Raw genomic sequence first — 27,292 nt, 5'->3', positions numbered from 1 at the left:
TTTTTATTTCCCCTGTTCATCTACCAATTCTTTATATCTAATCATTTTTTAAATGTCCCTTGTATTTGGATATAATATAGCTTCCATAGGTGAGATCCAGTTTGGTATTTTCAAATAATGCTTTTTTTAAATTTTCTCCCATGTTTGTAAAAATGAGTCCCTTATCAAATGTCTATGTCTGCACTGTTATTATCCATCAAACATAGCACTCTTGTCATTTAGAAAGATGCTGAAACCATGAGGAATTTCATACACATTGTGGTTACACTATAATAATTAATTGTGTCTCCCCCCTGCCCCCCTTTCATATTTCTATTTAGGTCAAGGAGATATTCTCACACCTGGACATGGACCAACTCTTCGGCCCTGAGTGGGACCTTTACCTCATGACCATCATTGCTTTACTTTTGGGCACAGTAATAGCTTACAGGCAGAGGCAACATCAAGGAGTCCCAAGGCCTGCGGGGCCACGACCAGCGGTACCTCCTCAAGAACCTGCTCCAGAACCCCAGCCACCCCAATAGTAGCAGCTGGAGATTCAACAAAGTGAACTGGAATTTCTAGCTAGGACTCTTTTTGTGATCTTATGACAAAGGTCCCACTCAGATCAAATAGATACATGCACACAAGATTCAGAAAAGTATTGAATTGAGAAAGCAGTTTAGAATTACGCCTTTTTTCAGGGATATGCATCTTTTTTGAAATGGAGTGGAATGTTATTTCAGTGCCAATGGAATAACAAAATAGATTTTGTGAAAAAGAAGTGTGCTACTTCAAAAGTGATGCCTACTATATTTAGTTCATTCAGTGCCCTTTTCAACTGGCTTTTGATTGTTCAAAAAGAAATATATTAAGTTTAATATGAGAACATTAGACCTTGTGCTCTTTATAGTAAATGGTTGTTGTCTTTTCCAGATGTTTGTGATTGTGATTATTTTACGGTTCTCCCAATTATTTTGAAACCAACATAAACCTTTGTAATGGCATCAGCCATGAGGGTCTGGATGCTTTAACTTAGAATGACCAGTTATAAATAAATATATATTCATGGGCTACTCTTTCTAGAGGTCAGGTTTAAAATACGAACTACATTTGTGCAATGACTATTTAAATAAGATGAAACCTTTTTGTTTAGCATTCAGACTTGCTTGAATTATGCACACTCAATCTTTCTGGTATATCTTTTCCCAAGTATACAAGGCGGCTTGTTTAGTCTTCCTTTTTTTTATTGTTTCACAAGTATGCCAAGGTTATCCAAGCAATGGGCTGAAAAAACACCAGTGTTAATCATCCTCTTTATTTCAGTGGTTTTTTTCTGAAGTATTTTCTCATTGGATATCATTGGTTTGCTTTTCAGTCCATCATAATATATTCTTATGATTCAGACTTATTTGGGTTGAAGATTGTGCAAGTAAGTGTTATTAATGTAACTGCTATCTACATATCTCTTTAAAATATGCACTCTAGTTATACTGCACATGGCTCTTTGAGAACTAGTCAGTGAGTATGCATATGGTAGGCTATCCTAACAGTGTTGTTTTATAACAACCTTACAGCTATGCCAGATTTGGGTAGAATGCATGTGATTTTTAAACTTTTGCAAAATAGGAATAGAACGCATGGCTAGGATTGAAACATGGACATTTTCAAAACAGTGATGAGTTATATGAGTTGCAGTAGAAAATCTAATCCCAAAATTTCCCTTGCAATGTCATGAAAATAACATTTTTGCTGTAATATTAATTTATGAAGATTTTAAGTACTAGACTAGGAAAACAACAGATTTTAGCTGAAGGCCTAATTTTAAAAAAATACTTTTTGCTACTAGTGCATTATATAATCTGGAGTACCCTAGAAAGAAATATAATTAAATGCTGTTCTCTGGAAACTAAACCTCATTAAGTGCATTTAAGAAGTATGCAACTTCTGTATATATCAGTAGGCTCCCTTGTGTAAGTTTAGAGTACATGACAGGAACAACAAAAGTCCCCTTATAATGAAAGTGGGGAGACAGAAATTGAGTTTGCATAAATCTAAAATACAAGGATATTTTTAACAGGCTTGATTATATCTACAGGAAGCTGTTTTAACAGCAAGGCATGTGTCTTAGCAGCAGTATTACTAAAGGTAGTTGTGTAGACAGAACTTTCTATTGTACACATTGGATAAGATGAAAAATTTCTTGCAATGAATATAAAATGTCAAAAAAAGGAAACAAAAATCTGTTCAGATATTTGGACTGTAGTTTTTTTTAAATAATTTGTGGAAAACTTAGCTATTTCAGAAGAAAAAAAAACCTTGTCTCAAGAAACCTTGCCTCTTCTCTAATAAAAGGCGCAAATGGAAAAAATGTCCCAAGTCTTTAGTTTGAATAATGGTCTGCCCTTGTGTGTATTGTGTATAAATTCTTTGGTGATGACCTCCAGAAACTTTTATTAACATAAATAAAATCCAAATCATATTGAAATTATTTTTTTCTGAAATATAAGTAATTTTTCAAAATGATGAAAAATTTCCAATGACTTTTCCTTCTGACATTACTTTTAACTATTATGATGAGCTATTATTTCTGCTCCTTAATTACAGGAATGTAACAATGGATTCCATATGCTTAAATTTCACTTAATGTCTAGCACTTGAAAGAAGATACAAAATTGCCACATTTTACACCCTTTTGACTTTTTGCTTTCAAAAGTCAGGTTAAGCAATATTCATGCTTCCTGTTTTTAGTGTTGCCTCATCAATATTTAAGTTGTATGTGCTTTTTGAAAAGCATCAGGCTAACTCAGGGATTTAAGAATTTGTAGATTTTCAGGTTGTTTGCCTAGACAATTGTATCTTTGATTATTCTGATCTATTCTAATTGAACTTTTACCATTTATTTTTAATTAAAATGAACACTACCAGAACAGAAGTACTTTAGTTCTGTTGATGCTAAGGAAGAGACTTTAATTTTTAAATTTTAATATGCAGTAGTTTAGAAAGCAACCCACTTACTTTCTGAAAGAGGGTTAATTAAACTTAATCTAAATAGGCTAGTTGACAGGAATCAAATTTCTGAATACAAATTGTTATAATTGAAAGGCATTCTTCTAAACTTACTGGAATTTAAAGGCTGTTATTATAAAAACAAAATGGCTATAGCAGGCCAAATAGGATTAGAACATAGAATTGGTTTATAGTAGGCACTAAAGTTCTGTTTAAACTTCATAATTTTTCTTACCCAACCTTTTTTTAAAAAAAATATTCTTTATTTTACCAAATGAAAATATCAGAAGAATGTTTTGGGGAATATCATTATATACTGTTTGAACATTACAGTTCAGATTGTTAGCTGCATTAACATGCTATGCATATGTATGGCAAAATTTATTCTGTGTAGGCCAAACTGTTTTGAGGATTTAGTCAAAAGTATTTGAAATTATGGCAAACATTTTACCACATTGGTGAGGTTGTTAGGATCTGCATTCCTCCTCTGTAATATAAATGCATCTTAATCTAGAATTTGTAATGTGGCTGTGCATGAGAATGAATATTGATCTATGAGAATGTATTCCAGTGTATTAATTCTGTTCCTTAATAGTGGTAAGAAACCTGAGAGCAAGTTTTTCTGCATTTTAAGAAATCAAATTTACCACACTCCACTAAAGGTGTAGCCATCACTTTTAGATCCAATAGCTGAATCTGTAAGGTTTCAAGCAGGTGCAAGCACTTGCATATGCAACACTATTATACTAAGACCATGTACCTCTATGCCACAGATCCCTGGTGTAAATGATTCAATTGATACGAGTGGAAAGCTTGGTGCATTTGTCTGAACACAAGGCTTTAGTGCAAATTAATATTGATAGAAACATGCTGCAAGTCCTGGCTATCTGAAGCTGGACTTGAGCCAAAATGCTCCGCTTGCTATTTGTAATGATCCCCATGTCAGGCCCTTCTAGTCTTTTAATATTTTAAATAGCACAATAAACTGAATTTTATTTCAAAGAATTTGTATGATTTGAATGAATGCATTTGCAGAAAGGAAATAAATCTGTGTGGCTTGGATTGACATGCATTGGCAAAAGGATAAATTGCTAAGTGTGTATAAGGGGTTTTGTAAATTTTCTTTTGTATTTAAGATGATGCAGCATAAAGGCTGGAAAAGTGTAATATAGCTGTAAACAAAATCTGTTAATAGAGAAATGTACAGATTCATTTTGTATTATATCTTGTTAAATAAAGATGCCACTTTGGTGATTGGCCTGTAATGAATGCTGTAAGTGAACTTGTGTTGCCTTTTATTAAAGATATTTTTGATAAAACAGTACATTCCCATCTTTCAAATTCAATACTGATTTGTAATCCATTGTTTATTTTCTCATTGAGTCTTAAAATATACATGCCATCATGTATGCCTGCCAATGATGGTTCATAACATAATTGCTATGAATTATGTATTTATGTACTTCGTACCCAATGAATGCGTTGGAACAATAAGTGAGCATTGTTTTTATATATGTATCATTTGTAGTGATATTTTGTATTGCCTGCAATATACATAAATAAGCCTAGACAAAAGAAAGCAGTTTATGTCCATAAGAACAGCTTCCAGCATAAGAATGGGCAAAGAACATTCCACTGCCTTCTGGCAGCATATGTCTGTGGGCATTCACAACCCTTGGGGGTGTATGCTCTGTTTAGCAGTCACCATGGGAACGAAATTCTTTGTACAATACTAATCTTCCCATTCCCTCTAAAGAACAAACATTTATCTACAGTATAGCCTTCCTGATAACTTTAAATATCACTTTACTACAAAGTTTTGTTATACTTCAAAGAGTTTACATTTAAAAAGAAAACAGTATTTGAGAAATAATGCAGATTTGTAACACCAGATTGAAATAGGCGAGCCATAATGTAATAAGGCCAGACCTCAGTGCTTTCAGGCAAGCTGTTTTCTGTTAGATAGTTGTAAGAGCAACCACTCTAATGCATACTATAATGGAAGACTCAACGTGCTTAGGGAAATTGCCATGACAGTGCTGCTGTGATATTAAACAAGTCCCTAACCTGATTTTTGGTGACAAATTTAAGTCAGTTGCCTGTCACAATGAACAGCACCGCCAGTCAATCACTGCATGAGGTAAAAATAGAAATTAAATCATTGTACGTCAATAGTTCTAAAGGTTCACTAAAACATAACCATCCCAATCTACTTCCAACTTATTTTGAAACATATTTAAAAATATTTCAGTAGTATTAACATAATCCAGCACTTGTGTTACAAAATAGACAATATTAACTATTAAACTGAATATACCCTTAATAAAGGTGTCATTAAAATAAGTGACAAAGCTGTTTATTTTGCATTACTCAGTTTTTTTAGCATCTCCACTTTTTATTTTTGCTTTACATACAGAATAAACTAGATGTGAGTTATTGGGCTCATTTTTCTGTTTCCTAGTCTGACATTGTTAGTTTATATTCATGACATTAGTAATTTTTGGAATCACATTTTTAAAAGTGATTTGAGATATTTTAAAAGGAAATTGCAATATAATGTGGATATTTTGCATTTATTTTAAAAGAGAAATAAGAGCTAGCTTAAATTTCCAATAAAATAATTAGAATATTTCTTGCCTAGATTGTGCTCTGCGTGGTGTGTGTGTGTGTATTTTAAATGAATTAAGTTCATAATTTTTGCCTGTGAAAAAATAAAAAATGGAAAATGAAAAAATGAATTAATGTTGAACAGAATGAAATAATATGGTCTAATTCTATAACTCCTTTCTTTTTGTTTTATTGATCTGCAAAAAACCGCTCCCAAAGTCACAGGCATGAGCTTGTACATTTGAGGAGAAATTGTTCAAATCTGAACTCCTCTCCAGCATGAACTACCCAGATTATTGACTCACATTTGAGCTGTTTTTAGTCAGACAGAATCATTATGTAAACGTAAAACAGGTACACTTCAATGTCGAGGCTGAGAAAAGAACTGTCAAAGAGTCTTGGCTCAAAAGAAAAGAAATATATACTGTAGCTTGATTTTTGTATTCCTCAGTAACCTTGAAGTATTGGGTTGCACAGTTGAGTTTATCAAATAACAGACCGATAGCTGTGCCTGCCCTATTCTGAGTAAATGATACTGAAAATTTATATTAACTACTTAAAAAGTATTGTACCAAAAAAGATATATATTCAACCCATGCTTTTTATGTTTTTTATCTATTTACTCAATATATATGGCTGCCCATCTCAATAAGTATATCAAAGTTGTTGGGGTTTTTTGCAGGACATAGACTAATCCTGTTGGTTTTATCATTGTTTTGACCATATTAAAGGAACAGTACTACATTGATTTAGATTTTCATCAAATTCAGGTAATTGTTAATTGTCCATCTTAAAAGCACTGAATATATTCCTGTATATGGTAGGTTTCTTTAATTAAAAATTGGGCAGCACTGTTGTAGATTTTTTTTCTTTATTCCACATTTCTTATTTTTATAAACAAGTCAAGGCGATGAACATACTTAATATTCCTTCCTTCAATTTTCCCCACAACTCTGTGAATTGGGCTGAGAGAGAGTGAGTGAGTGACTCAACTGGCTTTCATGCCTAAAGCAGGACTAGAACTCCGACTACTGGTTTCTAGCCTTAACCACTAGACCAAACTGGTTCAAATTTTATTCCTCCTTGTCATATATAATTTGTTGGTTTATGTATATAATTTTATATGGCAACCAATCTCCTTGCAGTGACTGTGTATGTGTATGTGTGTTACTTTATTAAATTTCTACAAAAGGTAAAATAAAAAAGGAAAAATCCAAAAATGAGGAAAAAATAAAAAAAAAGTAATTTCAACTTTTTTCAATAGTTAGATATAACAAGAAGCTTTTGCTCTAAAATTCAATAGCATACAGTATTTTTATAATTCTAAACACATGACTATTGCGATATTACAATGTTTGTAAGTTTAAGAACCAGTCATAAGTCACTATTTTCAGTAGTTGCTAAATAATTGATTGTAAGTCAAGGGCTACCTGTAGTCAAAAGTAATAAAGATATGCAGAAATCATTTACAATTTTTTCTATGTACTATACTTACCCTGGATTGCTGCAGTTAAAACATATTCATTCTCTTCCTAGTCCAGTAAAACTAGAGTTCCACCCCTCCTTTCCAATTTACACACAGGTGACTCAGGCCAACTTACAAAATATTAAAGCAAGATTTCTTATAAGCAACAAATACACTGGAGCTGATGTTGTCTGACATAATTTACATAAAATTCCTAATCACATTGGCTTCTTTATTATTATTGGAACGTAAGATTAATAAAAGTGCATTTCAGTGTCTGGATTTGCACATATAAGCTATCAATTATTTTTTACTTGCTACAGTGGTTAGTTTAATGCAATATGCTGTGTCAAAATCAAACGAATTACATTGTGACTTGGGGCAATGTGTGAAAATAAATGTTAACACTGTTATTATAGAATGTCATAAAATCCATGCCAAAGGGAATTGCTCTGGACCTAAGTGAGTGAAATCCAGGAAGACTATTGTAATGAAAAGTAAGGTCTTTTTATCAATTGCTCCTTGAAATCAGTAAATTTCCATTTCGACTGCCCTCCGGAAAATGCAGAAACAACATTTTAAGTTTATCTTTAAGAGCTATAGCTAACGCACGTTTGTAGAATGGTGGTACTAAATTATTACACATCTGTGTATCCGTGCAAAGGATTAAAACCAGCGCACCCACGTTACACTACTCTGGCAGCCCAAGGGAGGGAACAAACCGCCTCCAATACGCAACTTTCCACGCCCACAACCCTCTTCAGCCAATCCCAGCTTGCTTTCGCTCTCCTCCGGCCGGCTCGGCAGATGGCCCAATAGAGAAGCTCTGGCTCTTTTCTATTTTTTTTTAAGGGGTGGGGGGGGTGGGAAGGAGAGAAGGAGCTGCTCTCCCACTTCCAAAGGGGCTGACGCCTGTCGCTTACCTTTCTTGCCGCTGTAGGGAGATTTGGTATTACTTCAGTGCTACTTTCCCCGGCGCGGTCCACTATCTCCTCTTCCGTGCTTGGAGCGAGCGAGGGAGTCAAACTGCAGGGAGTTCCGCAGGTAATCTGTCTTTTCCCTCTACGAACCCAACGAGCAGGTGGTGGATCCCCGGCCAGTCGTAGCCAGGAGTCCGCTACGGTTCCCTCTTCGTATCTGCTCAGCGTCCCTTGCTCAGTTGTGGTGTAAGGGAGCTTCACCTTTGAGGAGAACCACGTCCACGGCCATGTTCCCTCTTCTGAATCCCTGAAATGGATCAAAGGGGACCCGAGCGTGCTTGGAAGAATGCATCGCTCGGCGGCGGGCTGGAACAAAGACCAGATAATAGCCGCTTCATTACCCCTTCCCTTTCTTGGCTCGCCTTCGCTTAAGACTGCGGGCAGCTCGAAAGGAAGGGTGACCGGAGTTAAGAGTGCGGTCTGGTCTCTCTCTCTCAAACCTCCGTTAAAATATAATTTCGGCGGCTGGCATGGGGAAGTCAGAGTGGCCGCTTTACCACCACCCCCAGCCCAGTGCGAGATTATAGCACTTTTGTGTATAGCTTGGGTGAGGAGTGAGTTGTGGTCAACTGGTGTCTTGAGGCACTGGTCATAGCCTGGTAATGTTCCACCCGAATGTTCCTCTTGTACAATGCAATGGACTCCCAGGCTCCTGATGGGAGTTACTATTAAGGAAATGAGAATAGCCTTAACTGCATCCTGTTGTTTTGCATCCTGCCACATTCAAGCGTTCCTTCTTAAGATCTTTACCTGGGCAGTTTAAAAGAAAACGACCTGCTTAAAGAAGAAATAAATATATTTCCATCATATGTCCCAGCCACCTGTCAAAGTGCTGCCAGAGAACTGCTCTACCAATCAAAACCCACCCTGCAGCTCTTAATGGACATTTTCAAGCAAGTGTAAGACAGGGATGGGAGAGTTACAACTGAAGGGGATGTTACTTGGATTCCCTCCCTGTAAGAGGTTATGACTGAGGATGATTTCACAAATTAAAGCCTCTTCTAAAAGAATGCACTCGTAATAACCCCGGGGAGAGGGTGGAGATGAAGCTTTCAACATTTGCAAATTCACAATATGTCTTGCTTGCCATTCTCCTGCTTTGAATGCATCAATTACTCTTATGCTTAATGAACCCAGCTAAATCTGCTTGCATATTCATATTTTAGTTGGCATTTTCAAGGATAGAAAATTGAAAAGACAATTTATAACTCGTATTGGTTGTTTTATGGGATTTAGTAATGGACTAAATAGAAAAAAGCATGTAGTAAAAAATAGAATGCAGTATATGCGGGAGTGGTAAAACTATTGTTTCCTAAATTAATATAGGAGTATTATTTAGAACAAAGAGGGAGGATATTTTAAATTTCTCTACCTGAAGCAAAGCAATAAGGGTCACCCAACTCTGGACCCCAAATCAAGATGCATAGATTAAAAAAATCAGTCTTGATATTTTCTCATTGGGGCAGAAAAATCCATCTACAATTTTCTGTTTCTCTGGTAGTAAAAATGAAATATCAACATTGAGGCATCAAGTAATTTACAAAATGCTATGCATTCATACCATCTAAAATTAGCAATATCTTATCTAATATTAATACCAGCCAGGACCCTCAGTTTTTGTTAATGGAGAAAGGGATCTAATGTCACTGGGAAGGGTGAGAGGTTATGTGTACCTCAGGTGTCAAAACATCTTGGAGCACTCCTCACCTTAAACATTTATTACATGTGTGATACATATCCCTTTCTTAAAAGGTAACACAAAATAAGCCAGATTTTCGAGAACTAGAAGCATTCTGAAAGAAAGGAGGATCAAATATCATATTTTATCATTTGAAGAGTTCTGCTTTTATGATGAGGGAAAAAACTTGGAAGCATTAATATTGTATTGTGCTTGCAGTAGTGAATACCTCAGCTTATGTTATGGCATGGAAAGATCAAGAGGGCTTTGAACAGTCAGGGTTGCCAATTCATGTTTGCAAGTTATTTTCTGAGGAGTAAACCCGGTTGGGTTTGATTGAATTAACATGTCACACTAATCCTAGACATTGTAATTTTATGTCAGTGGTGAACAATATTTAGAGATCAGAGACTGATTTTGGAAATGGGGTGGGGGTGGAGGGCTAAGTACACAAAACTGTGGATGCATCCCACCAACTGTTCACAATACAAAAAAACCCAAAGCACTTAAAAATGAAGATAAGAAAAATAGAGTACCCACGTCTCCATTTGCAATTTGAGAGTACAATATCTACGAATATACAGATGGAGCAATTATAGAAAGCCGGGGCAGTATGTTACATATATAGCATTGGTTTCTTTCCCATCTTTTGGGCATAGGTCAGTGGTGAGATTCAAATTTTTTTACTACCAGTTCTGTGGGCATGGCTTGGTGGGCGTGGCAGGAGAAGGATAGTGTAAAATCTCCAGTCAGAGTTGGTATTTGCCTGTTCTCCAAACTACTCAAAATTTCCACTACTGGTTCTCCAGAACTGGTCAGAACCTGCTGAATACCACCTCTGGCATAGGTGATATTTATGAGGAGATTAGTTTTTAAATTTGCATTTTAGATTTTATTGCCCTTTTCATGTAAATGCAGTGAGAAACTGTTCTAGTACATTTGTGCAATTGTACAACTGAAATTTAGTACTAAGATGAAACAGGATTCCACTGACTGCATGTAGCCTCAGGTTGCTTGATCCTTTTCTGATAGGCTGAAATCTGAGGACCTGGATAAGCAAAGCGTAGGAAACCATAGTACAAGATACCTGAAAGGAATGCAGGCGCCAATGAACTTGACATTAGAAAATCTAGTAGAAAGATAAAGGAGTAAAGCTTGAGAGAAAATACAGTAGAGAAATAGAGAAGATGAAGGAGAGAACTTGAGAAACAGTCTCAACAAAAAGGAATCAAATTAAAAGTTAATAAAATGAATATCACTGTCAGTAACAGAGCTCATACCAATAGATAAGCTGTTTGTTCCCTTTAGGGTTATTATACAGTCATGTTAAAAAGTAAGTACAGACCATGTAATTTTTTTTACAAAATGGACATACCAATGTTTTTTTTCTTTTTTAGAACAGTATATAAAGGTAAAAATCATTTAACAGAATAAAAAAAGTCTATGAAAATTGACTTTGCAATTATTTATTTTGAAAAAAATCAGATAGGCCATTTTTTTTCCTGCAGAAAAAAATCCTTGTGTTGCAATACCTAGTATTGCCCTCTGTGACAAAACAACCTCAAGTAGGCATTTATGTTAACTGTCCACGTTCTCTGACATTGACTGAGGAAGAAGTTTTTTTCCTATAGATTTTTTTTCAGCTGGCATTCTTGCACACAGAGTGAGTATTGACCAAGTTTTGAAATCTATATTCCCCAACTTTGTCTATATTTTTATTCAAGCATATAAACATTTTTTAAAAGCTTGTTGAATCAGATCACCTTTGCTACTTACTGATCAATATCATTCTTCCTTGATCACCACAAAGAAAATGACAAAATCAGCATCATGTCATCAAGAAGCAAATTCCATAAGTACGTAAGTAATTGAGTTTACATTGTGACATTATGATGTACATATTGTCATATTCCCTGCCTCAACAATTCTAAATTGCTGCCCCCAAGAATGTGATCTTCAAAGTAAAGAGCCTCTAGAAATGTAGTTTCCATATAAGGAGCATGGTCATTTCTACTGTTCTTTATTTAATCTGCTTTTAAGATCACTAAGCAACCAACCTATGGAGATCAATTCTTGCTACAAGATTTACAGCCCCTGCATTACCATACTAGGAGATAGCAGCCTCAAGCAGCAATCCTTGATAGAATTGCCATAGGATGTTATAGAACAGAATTGTGTATTAGTTTTGTGTAATCCTTTGGTAATAATTTGCAAAAAAGAATGCTTTGAAGTTGTATGACAGCACTTTCTTTCTTTGAGTCATTTCTAAAGCATTATAGCCACTGTAATGGGTGTTTCTTCCTAACCTCACTGTAGGTACAGTAAAAATGCTTTAAATCTTTAAAGATGCCTTAAGGATTAGTTGCCCATCGATCAACTTCTTTATATTGAAACAATTTCTTATCAATAGATACATTGAGCTGTTCCTAGTTTTACTGATATGTGTCCAGTTTGTAAATATTTCCCAGAAATGAGGGGAATGTATTCCTCTCTGAGTTATTGAATCAAAGTCATACCTTGCAATCATGAAAAACCACCATTTTCTGCTGGAGTTTTAAATGTAAAATGTTCCATTCATATGATGTCAGACTTGTTTCTACAGTCAACTTGGGTAGGGCATTAGTAGCTTATTTCAATAGTGGTGGTTTTAGCAATTGGCAGTAGATGAACCTTACGTTCTGAAATACTGCCTGCTCCTTCAGAGATTCCATTTAAGTAGTTGACATAGTTGATCCTTCCTCATGGGAAAAGGTTTCAGCTTGGTCAAGTAGCAGTTCCTCAGCAAGGCACAAAGAAGCAGGCTTGGGGAAATGACACAATGACATGAGGAAATTGACAGCTTCACCAAGCCTCTTATAGCTCTCATTTCCACCAAGAGGAAATCCATGTGGATTACCCTTCCTGTTGCTAAGCAACAATTCATAGATCCTCAACATGTTTTCAAAATTATACCCAGATGACTCAACTCTGAGGCTGATGAGTTTTGAAAGTTTGCATACATACAGATATTCCTTGAGTTACAGTGGTAATTGGGACGAGAATTTCCATCGCTAAATGATGCAGTCATAAAGCATGACATCACATGGCTGCATTGCATAGCAATAGAAAACATTGCAGTCCCTGTTGCTGTCATTAAGCAAGGATAATGGGCCATCAAGTGAGCACCTCTTTGAAGATTCCTGCTGGCTTCCAACAACCAAAGTCATTGTGCGGGAAAGGGACAGGAAGTTTCAAATCTCAGGCAGCTTGCAAGCAGGTCAACAGAAGGTAAGTGACTGCTGCCAGGTAGGAGATGGCAAAAGAGGGTGTGTGAGTGGCCAGGGAGGTGCAGTGCGAGTGCAGCAAGGCTTGGGGAGAGTACACAGATGAGGGAGATTTACCTGAGCAACCTGTGATCTTCTCTGCCAACAGTGAAAGTTGGAAATTGCTATCATGTGACCATGGCATGCTACAACTGAGCCAATGGCCAAGTACTCAGATCATAATCAAGTGATCTTAGAGGTAATGAGGTGACCAGAATTTTGAAGGCTGGTTGTAACCATTACTCATTCAACATTGTTGTAATTCAAATTCTTATTGACTGAATGGTCATTAACCAAGCACTAAAAAACAACTTTTAAGAGGTGAACACCTGTGGCTAAAACTGGTTCATTGAAGGATCTGGTTAGTGCAATAACTGCACTGTTATCAGTGTACAAAAGTTATGTATATCTTTTTGCATTCTACTTGCAGAATTTTGCTGCTAAGAGAAACACAACTTGTTTAGTGGCATATTGTAGAAAATACTGTCACCTTCCTTGGCTTAGTCATTCTACTCATCATGCTGGCACTGGAACATATTTTTATACATATTAACTTAGTTTATATTCTATTAATAACTAAAGAATTTTAGAACAAGAATTGATCAAAATTAATTATGCACCTGTGAGCCACTCTTCAAAAATTTTCAATAAAAGCAGAGTTCTTGGTAGTTTTATACACAAATTTTATTATATGTTTTTATAAAACTAGAATATGGGGTTTGAATTTGAGGAAAATAATATGCTTTATTTATGACTAAAAGTTGTTTTCCACTCACAAACAGAATACTCAGGCATTGCGTGAAGAAAATAATTGTGCTCAATTGAAATTAAATGAAAAAAATTAGTCAGTTGAGAATATCAAGAGCGTTGCCACACAGGGAATGATGTTGGCATTCCGTGAACTGCTGAGAATCGTTTGGAGTCAGGCTGCATGAATCTTGAATTTAAAAAATAAATATATAAATGAAACACAAATACATAAATTAACTTGCTTGAGAAAATATATTTTGAAAGGACATGTCTCTCTAAGCACTTATCTCTGCATCTTAAATTCATGTAGTTTCTTGTCCCTATTGGATAGCATGATGGCTCAGCAGTTAAGAGTATTTTCCAAAGTAGAGAAACAAAAAATAGACATTGTATGCCTCCAAGAGGTGCACTTCAAAAAACAAGATGAAAGATATTTACAGTGTAAAAAATTAGGGAAATTAGGGTGGCAATATACATCAAAGAAGGGATAATATCTAAATTAGTATACACAGATACAAAAGGGAGAATATTGATAGTGGAATTAACAATGGGAAAAAATATATTATTGGTTGTGATATATGCGCCCAATAGAAATCAAAGTGAGTTCTATAAAAACATGCATGATAAAATTATTGAAATAGGAAATGAGAATGTGTGTTTAATTGGGGATTACAATGCAATTGTAGATATTAGAAAAGATTATGCTAATGATCAAAAAAGCAAATATAAAAGAAATATATTACCTGAAACATCCATCAATAAACACATAAAAGTAATCCATATTTACATATTATTCTGAAGAGACAATTAAATTAAAAAGGAAATAAAAAGATCATAATGTATTCTCTCCAGTAGCCAAGACTCAGATAAACAATGATTAATACCAAATAAACAATCAAGCAGACAATAATCAGTGATAGGTAAGCATCAGAATGTCAGTAACATTCAATGTCATCTCCAAAAGAAATTGAGCTTCATTTAATGCAGCTGATTTGCTGCCACAGGAATTGCTGAGCTGCAAGGCAATATGCTCCAGGGATTTGTAGAATCAAAACTCAAAGTAAGTAGAACGAAGGTAGATCAGAAAGCTTTGAGTAGAATCTTGTAATTTTTTTCTTTTTAAAATTTACATAAGCAGAAAAAACCCAAGGAAAATAAACTGGAAAATATTAGCATTTTAAATGTGACAAAATAATATTCTACTAGGCAAGGATGCATTTGATTGATTGTGTGCCATCAAGTTAGTGCTGACTCTTAATAGCAATCTACAAAGTGAAATAAAACCACATTATTTCCAGGGAATTAACAAATGCAATCTGAGATATATAACACAGGAATGTGGGTTAATGACTTAAATGCCCACAATAGTCTAAATGAAGCATTGATAGTTGGTAGTTTCTGCAGATATACAGTACATATGGCCTTTGATTTAGAATTCCTCAGCCAAGAGTGGAAATGAAAACTGTACATCTGGAGTGTGCCATGCTCAAGGTAGGTTTTTCTGAAGCAGCATGGAAAATTAAAATAGCATTTCCAGAGAGGTCCCAGAGATACACAAGGATATTGAATATTGAGAGGAAAAAGGAGAGAACAATTTCATCTCAGACAGCAAAATGTCATTTGAGAGATAAAGGAAAATATTACTGTGACAGTATTCATGTTTAGATTTTTGTGAGTCCTTGGAGGAAGACTAATCTGAAGGATTATTATTTAAGAACAAATATTTTAAAGGCAAATTATTTGCCACCAGATTCTTGAGCTGGAATAAAAAGAATCTTGTTCCTGTATTATAAATTTTTCATTGTGTAAATGAATTAGTAACTCTTATTTAGGCATGAAAAGATAAATAATGCAATTCAAATTCTACATTTACCCACCTGTGCTTGTGGTTCTCTCTTAGCCTAAATGAGAAATTAGTTCAGAAATTACAAACTAACTTGCTGAATTGAACAACAGATTCATTTCAAGTAATTATCATTTTTTTTCCGTTTTGTGAAAGAGTGATGTACCAATGACAGTAAAAGGAGAGACTTAAACATGAAGGAAAGCAATACTTATAGTAGCAATTCTATTTTTCTGTTATCTTTTTGAGAGTTTTTTTCCTGGATACTTAAAAAAGAAAAAAGGAAGGAAGTTTTCTCATTTGCTTCCTCTGTACCTCTAGATAAAATATATTTTGTGTGTAGAGCTATAGATGTCCTGCCTCATCTTTCTTTCAGGATAATCTCATTGCCGCTTGGGAAAATGTATTTGATGCTGTATTTGAAAATTATTCAAAATATACTTAGCCAGAAATTTAAGTATGCAATAAGCTAAAAGAACAGTTTGAACCAGTCAGGCGGAAAAACAAAACAGAAAAATATTGAAGTCCATAGATCCCTCCCTGTCTCAAGGGCAAAATCAAAAACATAACAGTGCTGTGACCTTAAATGTCTTGAATAGAGATCTGCATAGCCAGTTTGCTTGCTTAAAGTAAAACTATTGCTTGGCACTGAGACCCTTTCTTACACTTAAGTTTTAAATAGTGTACAATATAACTTTAATGGGACAAAAAGAAAGAATGGGAGTGATTTACTTAAATGTCACGGTTGTGAAGGAAACTTGTCAGCTCACTTTCTTGCCAAGAACAGGGTAGCTGTATAAAGATAAAGAAACTATTTTCAACTATTTTCAGTGGAACGACTTAAATTCAGAAGTGTCCAACTTCCTGCTCAGAATGTTCTAAATTGGTTTGTTGTGCATAGTTTTTTTTAAATGAGAAGGAAAAGTTCATATTTTCCTAAGGACCATGCACAGATTCCTATCAGGAACAAAACCAAAATAGAGCACACACCATCTACAGTATAAACTTTATTTTTTTAAATGAGAATCTTGCAATCATATTGTTTATTTATACTGTGGCTTCTGCTTTCCTAAAAATGTTGCAGACTTCTTTTTTTATACGTACAGTAGTTTTCTAACTTTCATGGGAAAATAGAATACAGTAATAGAGATGTATTTAAACTTTGTAATTGTGAAGAAAATCTGTCAGTTTCCTTGACAAGAAGAACAAAGAAGCTGCATAAATTAGCACAGTCAGAGCCAAACCATTCTCAGCCTTGTTTTCTTTTCTTGCAGCATCTTTTTCAAATATTTTTCTCCCCTTGAAAAATGTTAAAATTGTATGTGGATTCTTATGGAATTGTTTGTGCATTTTATATAAGGCCACACAACTGAGTTTGTGCCTAAGACTTTGTGTCTTCTAGCCCAGTGCCTTCGCCACTACACCAAATAGTCTCTCGTGATAAATATACAGGTAGTTCTCAACGTATGAGCACAATTAAGCCCAAAATTTCTGTTGTTAAGTAAATCATTTATTAAGTGAATTTTGTCCCATTTTACAACCTTTCTTGCCACAATTATTAAGTGAATCATTGCATTTGTTAAATTAATAAAATTGTTACTCAGTAAATTTGGTTTCCCCATTGACTTTGCTTGTCAGAAGGTTACCAAAGTGATCACATGACCTTGGGATATAGCAACGGTCATAAGTATGATCCAGTTGCCAAGCATCTGAATTTTGATCACATGTTCATGGGGATGCTACAAAGGTTGTAAGTGTGAAAATGGACATAAGTCACTTTTTTTAGTGCTATTGTTACTTTGAACAGTCACTAAATGAACTGTTGTAAGTCAAGGACTACCGGTATTGTGAGCCAAACTGTGTTAAATTATAGATAACACAATTTTTACAAATATGCATTATTTTATTGATGTTTTGTAATCTCTACAGGCTTAAATTCTTAATAATTCTGGTTTGTAAATTTAATACATCCCTAAGTATGGTTGTGGACAAAGAGACTGCAAACTCTGGTGAAGTTTACTTGTAGAGGTTTAGCAATAAACACAGCATGTCTTTCTTAACATTTTCCTACCTTCTTCACTTTTACTGCTCTCTTGAACTTTTCAGTGAACCTCCAAGAGGTACTGCTATCCTAGTGGCTAAGGAATTCCAGATTTCCAACTTTACCATAGAGTTTTTGGGTGATATTGAGCCAAACTGACCCATGCTCTCTATATTACAGGATTTTATTTGGAGTTAAATTGAGGGGAAAATCCCTTGAGTGGTATAACTCCCAAAGAACAGTAAGACAATTTATAGCATTAGAAATAAACGACATTTGACTCATCACTGATTTTTTTATAACTAGAGAGGAGTATATAAGCATCTCAAGAGAAACTACTAGTCTGGCATAATTCTTCCAAGATAGAGAAATAATAACATGATATTTGACCTTGTTTACAAGACTAACTTCAGTGATAATCCAAGCTATTTTGCAGCTTGAGAAAGAGCATAATACCCTATGTCAGTCAAATTATTTTAGCATTTATGCTTCACCGGAGCCTTTCCCTGTTTCTGGCAGCAGCATGTAATGGTAAAAATAATCATTTGGTGCCACTTCATAACATCTATAATCTGGAGCCTGAAGCAGCTGTATTATGGTAAAATCAGCTCCAGACCTCTTTGTGGACAAGACTAGGGAGAAGCAGCCTTTTTTAAGTAGATTGTTTTACTTCCTACTTCCTTTTAATTCCTTTTAATTTATTGCTTTTTAAATGGTTTGGATTGTCAATGGTTACTGCATTGAATTTTTTTCTCTGCTCATTTTCTGCTTTATGATGTACTATGTAATTATAAACTAACACTATGGACCATAGACAGACTTACAATACTTTAAAATAAATATATCACATTTTTCTCATTCTGTGGCAGATAGGACATCTTTGAGCATGCATCTTTGAGCATACCCAGAGCATTAGTTTTCTTGTACTTTAGAGTTCTTTATTTAATCAACATGAAGAATTGACCAATTCTACAATAAGAACAATTTAAAAAGTCAATAAAATGGCAAAATAAATGGAAACCAAAAAGAACAAGACTTGATTATGCAAATTATTCCACAAAACATTGCAGGGCTTTGGGAAAGGTGCAGATTTTGTGGCTTGCTTAAAGTATGGCCAGGCCAAATGCAACTCAGATCTCTGAGGAACACCATTACAGAGGACAGGTACCATATCAGAAAAAGGCTGATTTTGGGGACCCTTCTTGGGATCCTCAACTCCCAGGCCATGACCCATTACTGGGCTGTGAGCCATTTGGAACTGGGCTGCGGAAGTGGAGGGTGGGTGCGCACGCATGAATCTATCTGTTTGTGCAAGCAGCGGGCAAATGTGTGTGAATGCTCCATTTTTGTAAGCAGCAGAACCATCCCTCTCCCTCCCCCCACCACCGGTCCACAAAGCCATAAAAGTTGGGGAACTCTGCTTTAGATGACATCATTTCCTGGATGGGATTCAGAACACACATGCTGGAGTGAGCAGAATCAATGAGAGAAAAGTGATTCCACAGACAGTCAGGCCTAAGCTATGAAGGATCAACAGCCTACCTTGACTTGCATCCAGGAATTCACTTTAGCTTGCACAGCAGAGATGTTCTATGAGTGTCCTGAGGGCATGCCCACAACTGCTGATGCAGCTGCATTCTAGACCTGTTACCATTTCTTTTGTGCAGCGTGTTGTGTTGTCAGACTGCTGTGGGAAATGTATTTGGGGTTTGAAATTTGTTGTGAAAGAACTTGTAGTAGAAAACCCATACTCTCTGTTCAGCATTATGGTCATATTATGCTCCACTGATTCATTGTTCCATGAGAATTTTCTTTGTTGAGTTGACTTTATTGAATTCTTTGTAGTTGCTGATAAAGAAATATTTGAGAGGTTAAAAATGCCACTAATTGTAGTGATTACATTTGTTTTTGTAGAACTGTAAGCAGGAAGAGCAATGTCAGTACATGTTTATGTCTGCAGTTGCACTAGTAAGTCTATTTACTGTTCATTACAAGGCAGAATATAAAACAACATTGACTTTGATAATGTTATTTATTATCTTCATTCTTATGTAATACAGAAAAGCATGTATGATAGAAATGCAAAACTTGTGGAAACTCTAAGAGAAAGAATAGAGTAAGGCACTGCATTGATATATGGTGATTAAGACACTGACAGTGAGATAAATGCAGGTTATATCAGTTTTGTATTGATTGGGCCTTCTTTGCTAAATAAATTATATAGATTATTAATGTCATTTAGAGTGATAGATAAAAACATAGACTATGTCTTACATGGAACAAAGTTACACAGCTAAGTTACATATTCCTAAAATTTATTCTTTATAGGTGTGTTTCATTTAAACAAAAACAGTTTAGAATCAGCTGGAGTATCTGTTCTATATTGTTGTATTAGATTCGGATTATATGAAGATGAATAGGAAAATGCAGCAGGCATGACATCTCTGGCCAACGTCATTCCTTCCCCACAGTCTGAGTGGGTGTCCTTCAGTGATGGCCTTCACCGTTCTGTTACTTCCCAAGGTAAAACTCTCTTCTTTCATGGCATATAGGTTCTTGATATTTATTGAAATGAATAAGTATTTGAATTCAGCTATAGTCAAAAGCAAAAACCTCATGTGGCTTGCAATGAATACAAGTTCTGCACATGTACAGTTCTCCATCCTCATCCCCCGACCTGTGAGATTTTGTCACTTTCCAATTGGATGTTGCCAGAAGAAGACTCCTTAAAAAGACTAAGGAAAACATTGTGCATAAGTAGGTCCCTTGTAATTATCCCAATCTCCTGATCAGATCCCAGATAGTCTACTATAAAAAATAGTATCAGTTATTGAGAACAATCAACCAATGGAACAGCTTGCCCTTGGAAGTTGTGGGAGCATCATCACTTGAGACTTTCAAGAAGAGATTGGACTGCCATTTGTCAGAAATGGTATAGGGTCTCCCACTTGGATGGAGGGTTGGACTAGATCAGTGGTCAGCAACTGGTGGGCCGTGAGAAAATTTTGGTGGGCCACAGTATGCTGAAGACCAGATGGCTGGTTGGGAGGTGGGACAATCCTGCAATCTCCCTAGTAAACCTGTGTCATGGCTGCTGCCTCCTGCTTCAGCCCATTGAGGAGGCTGAGCAGTAGCGGGAAAAAGGGGACCTCCTGAGCCACAGGAAGTGGCTGCCAACGATGCCCTAAGATGAAGATGTAGCGAGGGGGAGTCACAACCCCCTCTTCCTCCTCACCAGAAGTGCTCACATGCCCAGCGGGAATGAGGAGGCTTGTCGGGTGCCAAAGGAGCGCTTTGCATGTGAGCGCTTCTGGTGAGGAAGAGAAGCTCCGGAGGGGAGGGGGTTGAACCTCCCCCTTGTGAGGAGGAAGAGAAGCTCTGGAGGGAAAGGGGTTGAGCCTCCCCTACGCAACATCGTCATCTAAGGATATCGCTGGAAGTCGCTCAACATCCTCGATACATGGCGGCAGGAGGTAACACCAGTTCTGAGGTTCCTTTCCCTGCAACCCGTTGCAGGCCAGTGTACACCCAGGAAGGGCTCTGATGCTGTGATCTCCCAGGAGTATGAGTCCATCTGCCGCCCATATCACCCCTGTTGCCCTACCTCCCCGCGAGCCATCTGGTCTTCAGCATGTGGTTCATCGGACTCCGGACATCAGATTTTCACCATGCAGTACCAGTTCAGAGATTCCTTTCCCCCCATACCCACCCCTGGGGACAGGGAGGGGGGAAAGAGAGAGAGAGAGAGAGAAAGGGAGAAAGAGAGGGGGAAGAGAGAGAGAAAAAGAGAAGGGGAGAAGGGGGAGGGAGAGATGAGAGAGAGAGAAAGGGAGAATGGGAGAGAGGGAGGGAGAGGGAAAGAGGGAGAAAGAGAAAGGGGGGAGGGAAAGAGGGACAAAGGGAGAAAGAGGGGGGAGGGAAAGAAAGAGAGAGAGAGAGATGAGAGAGAAAGAGAGATGAGAGATCCTGGTGTTTTGTTTTCTGTGGGAAATGGGTCCAAATGACTCTTTGAATATTTAAGGTTGCAGAAACAGGCAGCCAAGCGAAGTGCCTGAAGGACCCTATCCTGTCAGTGGGAGTCCAGGCTCTTCAGCAAACAGCATGCTAGATTCATATTAGTGGTCCACGGGATTTAACATTATGAGTTTGGTGCCTTCAGGTCCAAAAGGTTGCCAACCCCTGGACTAAATAACCTACAAGGTCCCTTCCAACTCTGGTTATCTGTTATCTGAATAAATATAAGGGACAGATATAGAATGTCACACACTGTAATTTTAAAACTGTAAAATTTTAAATTATAAAAAAGGATTCCAGTATTCTTGAACAAAAAATACTGGATTTTGGAATGAAAATTGTAAAATCTTGGGAGAATATTGAAAAGGGTAAGATTTTAGGTGATTAAAAAAAGTTTTTTGAGAAAAGAGGCCAAGCGTCAAAAATATTGTCTAATGTTGAAATATAATATTGCAGTGAACCCCATCAGCCATTAAGCTCATTGGGTAGATATAATCATTCACTCAGTATATCTCGGAAGATAGCAATAAAGGTAAAATGAGGCCATGATGTCTGGTTTCCTTGGCTTCTGGAAGGAAGCAGGATAAATATAGTCCTAAGGAACTGGTTTCAGTTACACAACTAGGATATAGTAGTTCATGGTTTAAAAAGAGAAAGCGAATGCAACTTCTAGTTTGGGCTTCTTTGACGACAGACCGAAATCCGTGATCATCCGCGGTTTCGATCTGTGCTCGCTGCTGGAGTGCCCTGATCCCATAGAAGCCATCCCGTAGAGGTGGTGAAAAGTGGAGGAGACTGTTAGCTGAGTGGAGGGGAGCCACATCTCTCCTCCTTGGCTGGTCTAAACTTCCTTTCCCGAAGGCGGTTGCAGCGGTGGTCAGAAATGGCCACCTCAAAGAAGAACCCGACTGGATAAGAATGTGCAGGAGGAAGACAAAGAGGAAAGCAGGACAGACTGGGCTAAACACAGAGAACATCTAAGCAAGGTACTCTGAATCTAAAAGTATTTAGGAGAATACTTCTGTAAGAAGATTTCTAAGCGGTGAAGGAGAGAGAAAAAGATGTTAAAAATCCCTTTTCCTACTTTTATATTGACAATTACAAATGGTATGGAAAAGGAAGATTTAAATAAGAAATTTGCGTTAATCTACTTTGACACTAATAGGCAACTTTAAAAGGAGAATAAAGATTTTTTTTTTGGTCATTTTAAAGCCCTAAAAAGGAGAAGAGTGGAGGTAAAAGGGTGGAACTTGGAATAATGAAATAACGGAGTGCCACCTGGAAAATAAAGGGGATTAACAGTGAAACTTTGACAAGACTCCCAAGGGTACATTGTAACTGAAACCTTATTAAAAGATACAGTAACCCACAGAAAGGAAAAGTAAAGGAATGAAACAAGAAGGAACAGTCTGGGATTATTTGGTGATTTTTTAAAAAAAGTTTTTGGCATTGTTTTTTTTCTTTTTCTTTTTTTACTTAAAGTCAATCGGGTGGTTGTTTAAAAGTGTTTAAAATGGTATCACTCCTGGAAGAATTGAAAATGAGTCTTAAAAAACAGAAAGAAGATGCAGAAGAGGGAAGAGGATCCTTTAGCTTCATATTTCAATTTTTAGAAATGGAGATCCTGAACTATGAAAAGCAAAAGGAAAAGCTTCAAGAGCAAGAAGAAGCCATTTTCAATGATCAAACAATGCAATGTGTGGTAAAAAGGGGAAAGGGGTTAAAAGTTTTAGACTAAAGGGAACAGCCAAAAAGAAAAGTAGTCTGAAAAAGAAGCATAACAGCAAGGAAAAGCAGAAAAGAAAATTACAGAAGGGAAAATTAGAGAAGGGTATAAAAAAGGGATGAGAAAAAAAGGGGGGGGAGATAGAAAGGGAAAGAAGTTATGAGGGACAAAAGCAGGAAATAAAGAAAAAGGGGAAACATACTAGGATTAATGGTATTAGCTCATTTAGAAAACATAGAGATAATGGTTAAACTAAGTTAAAAGTGAGAATTCTGCAAAGGTACAAAAGATAGTGTTGTGACAGTAGAATATAGTAATGAGTTAGAAATGAAATAAATAAATAATCTAAGAGATAAAATTGTATTGTTACGTAATGGTATGCTTATTTATAATTAATGCAATAATAAAGAAGGGAGTTTTTAAAGATTGATAAAACATTGAAAAAAAATGTGAAAGATTTATAAAGGAATTTATTAGAATGAATTTGAATAATTATTTTGCTTATTAATAGTAAATAATTTATAAGATAAAACTGTATAATTATGTAATGGTATGTAATGGTAATTAATGTAATAATGAAGAAGAGAGGGGAACATTTTGATTGTTTTCAAAGGTTGATGAATATTGAAAATCTACAAGATCTACAAGGCTCATACCAGTACTAGAATGAATTTGAATAACTATCTTGCATATATATATATATATATATATATATATATATATATATATATATATATATACATATACATATACATATACATATACATACATATACATACATATACATACATATATTCATTCATATTCCTTAATTTTTCACAGGTACTTACATGTATGGTATTCAGCTTTGTTCAGGTATTTTCCCATGTCATTATAGTTGTGCTTTTAAAGTTGTAGCAACGTTTCGGCAGAATCTCATCTGCCATACAGGCTTCTGTATAGTGTTCGTCTGATGAAGCCTGATGATGGCAGATGGGATTCTGCCGAAACGTTGCTACAACTTTAAAAACACAACTATAATGACGTGGGAAAATACCCGAACAAAGCTGAATACCATACATATAAATACCCGTGAAAACTTAAGAAAATATATATGTATATTTTGGGGTGATAGAAGATAGTTTTGCTATTTTCTTAGAATTTTCTTTGTGTAGTTTCAAGGGGAAGTACCAAACAGAGTCTGAATGATGAGAGTTACATGATATAAAATAGATATTAGAAATTTGAATGTTATAATTTTAGAATGCACAAATTTAATGTTTAATGAGATTTCATATGATAATAATTATAAGATCCAAAGGTGTTGCACTCCGATTGGCAATCAAAGGGGGAATTTTGCTTTTTAATAATGTTGGAAGAGAATATATGAAATTATAAACAAGACAGACAAAAGTAAAAGTATAATGAATAAAAAGTTATAGAAATTTAGGCAAAAGAAATGCAATTGAATAAGAAGAAAATGAGAACTATAAAAGAAAATTAAGAGAAGTAAAGGGAGAAATAGTGAGAAGTTGGAAAAAGAATGATAAGATATGAAGTTAAATACATAATATGAATATGCATGTGAAATTGTGTCTGTATGGAAATGTGATAACCCGGAATCATGCTGTACTCAAATAAGATGTTTTATTTGTTATGTTTTGTTAAAACCCAATAAAACTTTATTTTAAAAAAAGAGAAAGAGGATGCAATGGTATGTTTTGATACATTTAAGTTTAGAGAAATGAGAATTTTATTAGTGCAAATTGAAATACAGGTCAGACTAAACCATTGATGGTATTCCTTCCACATTTACAGTTTAATGGTAACCTGGGCAGAGCTATCCATTAAAAAAACTCAAGGCTAAGGAGTTCCTAAAACAAAAAGGAAGGGAGTTCTTTGCTACTTTTCCTTTCCTTCTGTAGTATCTTCGTTTTCTGTTGCAATTTTAATATATATTTGCCAATTTCTTCTACATAATAACTGGGTTCTATTTGGCAATGCTCTTTTGAATAAGCTTTGTTGGCTGGATTTAGCTATAATACAAAGCCATAGACCAGGGCTTAGATTTCACAAAAAGCTGAGTTCATATGTCTTACTAATCAGTCCAAATAAAGCACATAGGAAAGTCTGAAGGCAGAAGCAGAAGAGAGTCTGAATAGTCACATTCTCAGTGTGACTATTTTCCTGATCAGCAAACAAAGAGCTTTAAAGTCACTCTAGTCTATACCGTTCACATATGTTAATAAATGATAAAGTTGTGTGTCCTTCTTAAATAATTATTGTGATGCCATATTACAAATTTTTACAGTGTGGTTCTCATTACAGGTCATACTAGGCAGCCACTTGAGAGATTTATTTCTTTTTCTGATACTTCCTCCGAAGGCATCCAAAATCTAGATGGAGAATTGCCAAGTTTTTCACATGCTGAATTGGGAGAAAGAATAAACAAAACAGCTGTAGGCCTTGATCTTCCTTCATCCTTTAGCACATGGGTCCAGTTTGAAGATGCACCCTGGACCAACAGTTCACCAGAGCATCTACGTACAGGTTGGAATGTCACTTATTTATTCTGTATTATATCAGGGATTAACAATAGGCTACGTCGGGGTTGCCAACCTTTTGGACCTCAGGGATCACCAAACTCATAATTTTAAATCCCGGGGACCACTAATATGAATTTTGACTGACAGTGGCTTGCTGACGTTGGTGAGAGAGAGAGAGAGAGAGAGATCTGAGCTAACCTCTCTCCCTCCCTCCGTCTCTTTCTCTCTCTCTCTCTCTCTCACGCACACACACACACACAGAGGCAGGGGTGGGATTCAAATTTCTTAACAACCGGTTCTTTGGGCATGGCCTAATTTGTGGCTTGGTAGTCATGTGACTGACTGGGCATGGCTTGTATATAAATATTATAAATATTTATATAAATATTGATTTTTTAATAAAAAAGAGCAACTTTTACCCCAAATCAGGCAAAGCAGGCAGGCAGATTGAGTTGCTCACAGAATCACTGCTTCAGAGTTCTGTGAGATTGGCTACCTGAGCCTGTCACATAAAATTTGCTTGTAAGCAAACCCATAAAATTTGCTAGGAAGAAAATTCACAAAATTAACTCACAACACACTGTGTATGTAAATATTGAATTTTTTATTTTTAAAAAAGAGCAATTTTACCCCAAATCAGGCAGAGCAAGCATCCAGATTGAGTTGCTCACAGAATCACAGATTCACTTAGAGATCTGTGTTTCTGCCATTGGCTAGCTGAGTCTGCAGTGCTTCAGTCCTAAGGAAGGTTCGGCTCTGCTTAGAAGCAGAGCCAAAGAACTAAAGATTAGCTAGAAAGCAAGAAATCTGACGATTTCCTGTTTTCTAGCTAATCTAAATCTCCCAGCACAGCAGAACAGCTGATGGTCAGAAAAAGGAAAAATAGCAACTTAGCAGGGTAGTTTACCAGGTAAGAAGTGAATGGGCGGGGAGGGTTCCCACAGGCCATGTGGGCGGCGCAGCCTTATGTTCCCACGCAGCCTGGATTAATTGCTTTAGGGGGTGCATTTCTCTGCGGACCACCAAAATTTTCTCACGGAAACACCACAGCCCACCAGTTGGCGACCACTGGTTTACATCACCTTTTATCAACCTGGTACTCTCCAATGTCCTAGATTAGAATTCATATCATCACTCAATTAGCATTCACAACCTAATGGATATTAATTGGATTAATGAGGAACTGGGATGGTAATATATAGTTCAGCTTCTTTCAGTTGGAAAGTTTGGAAGTTTCTTTACTACTTGACATAGGATGTTTAAGACTCAACTTGCACTGTGGATATTTCTTAAGCATGTTGGTAAAGGAAGCAAATTTTTAAGCCTTGATATAAAGCATTCCCATTTTACAGAAGTATATGTTGCCCAGTGTA

General features: G+C 36.1%; 2 protein-coding genes across 2 annotated transcripts in view; both read left to right on the top strand.

Moving 5' to 3' along the window:
* SEL1L (SEL1L adaptor subunit of SYVN1 ubiquitin ligase) overlaps positions 1 to 4,257 on the top strand; it is a 32,681-nt gene extending 28,424 nt beyond the window's left edge. The window contains exon 21 of the mRNA XM_026712712.2: positions 321 to 4,257. Within this exon, the coding sequence (XP_026568497.1) occupies positions 321 to 524 (204 nt within the window). The 3' untranslated portion in view covers positions 525 to 4,257. The remainder of the gene's footprint in view (positions 1 to 320) is intronic.
* Positions 4,258 to 7,831: 3,574 nt separating this feature from the next.
* The window catches only part of STON2 (stonin 2), an 84,060-nt gene continuing 64,599 nt past the window's right edge, over positions 7,832 to 27,292 (top strand). Inside the window, exons 1-3 of the mRNA XM_026712672.2 lie at positions 7,832 to 8,104; positions 20,050 to 20,177; positions 25,702 to 25,923. Of these exons, the coding sequence (XP_026568457.2) occupies positions 20,090 to 20,177; positions 25,702 to 25,923 (310 nt within the window). The 5' untranslated portion in view covers positions 7,832 to 8,104; positions 20,050 to 20,089. The remainder of the gene's footprint in view (positions 8,105 to 20,049; positions 20,178 to 25,701; positions 25,924 to 27,292) is intronic.

This window comes from Pseudonaja textilis, chromosome 1 (assembly GCF_049901715.1).
Source record: "Pseudonaja textilis isolate UNSWEBS1 chromosome 1, rPseTex1.2, whole genome shotgun sequence".
NCBI lineage: Eukaryota > Metazoa > Chordata > Lepidosauria > Squamata > Elapidae > Pseudonaja > Pseudonaja textilis.
The sequence above is the reverse complement of the archived record's forward strand: the minus strand, read 5'-3'. Positions and strand labels throughout refer to the sequence as shown.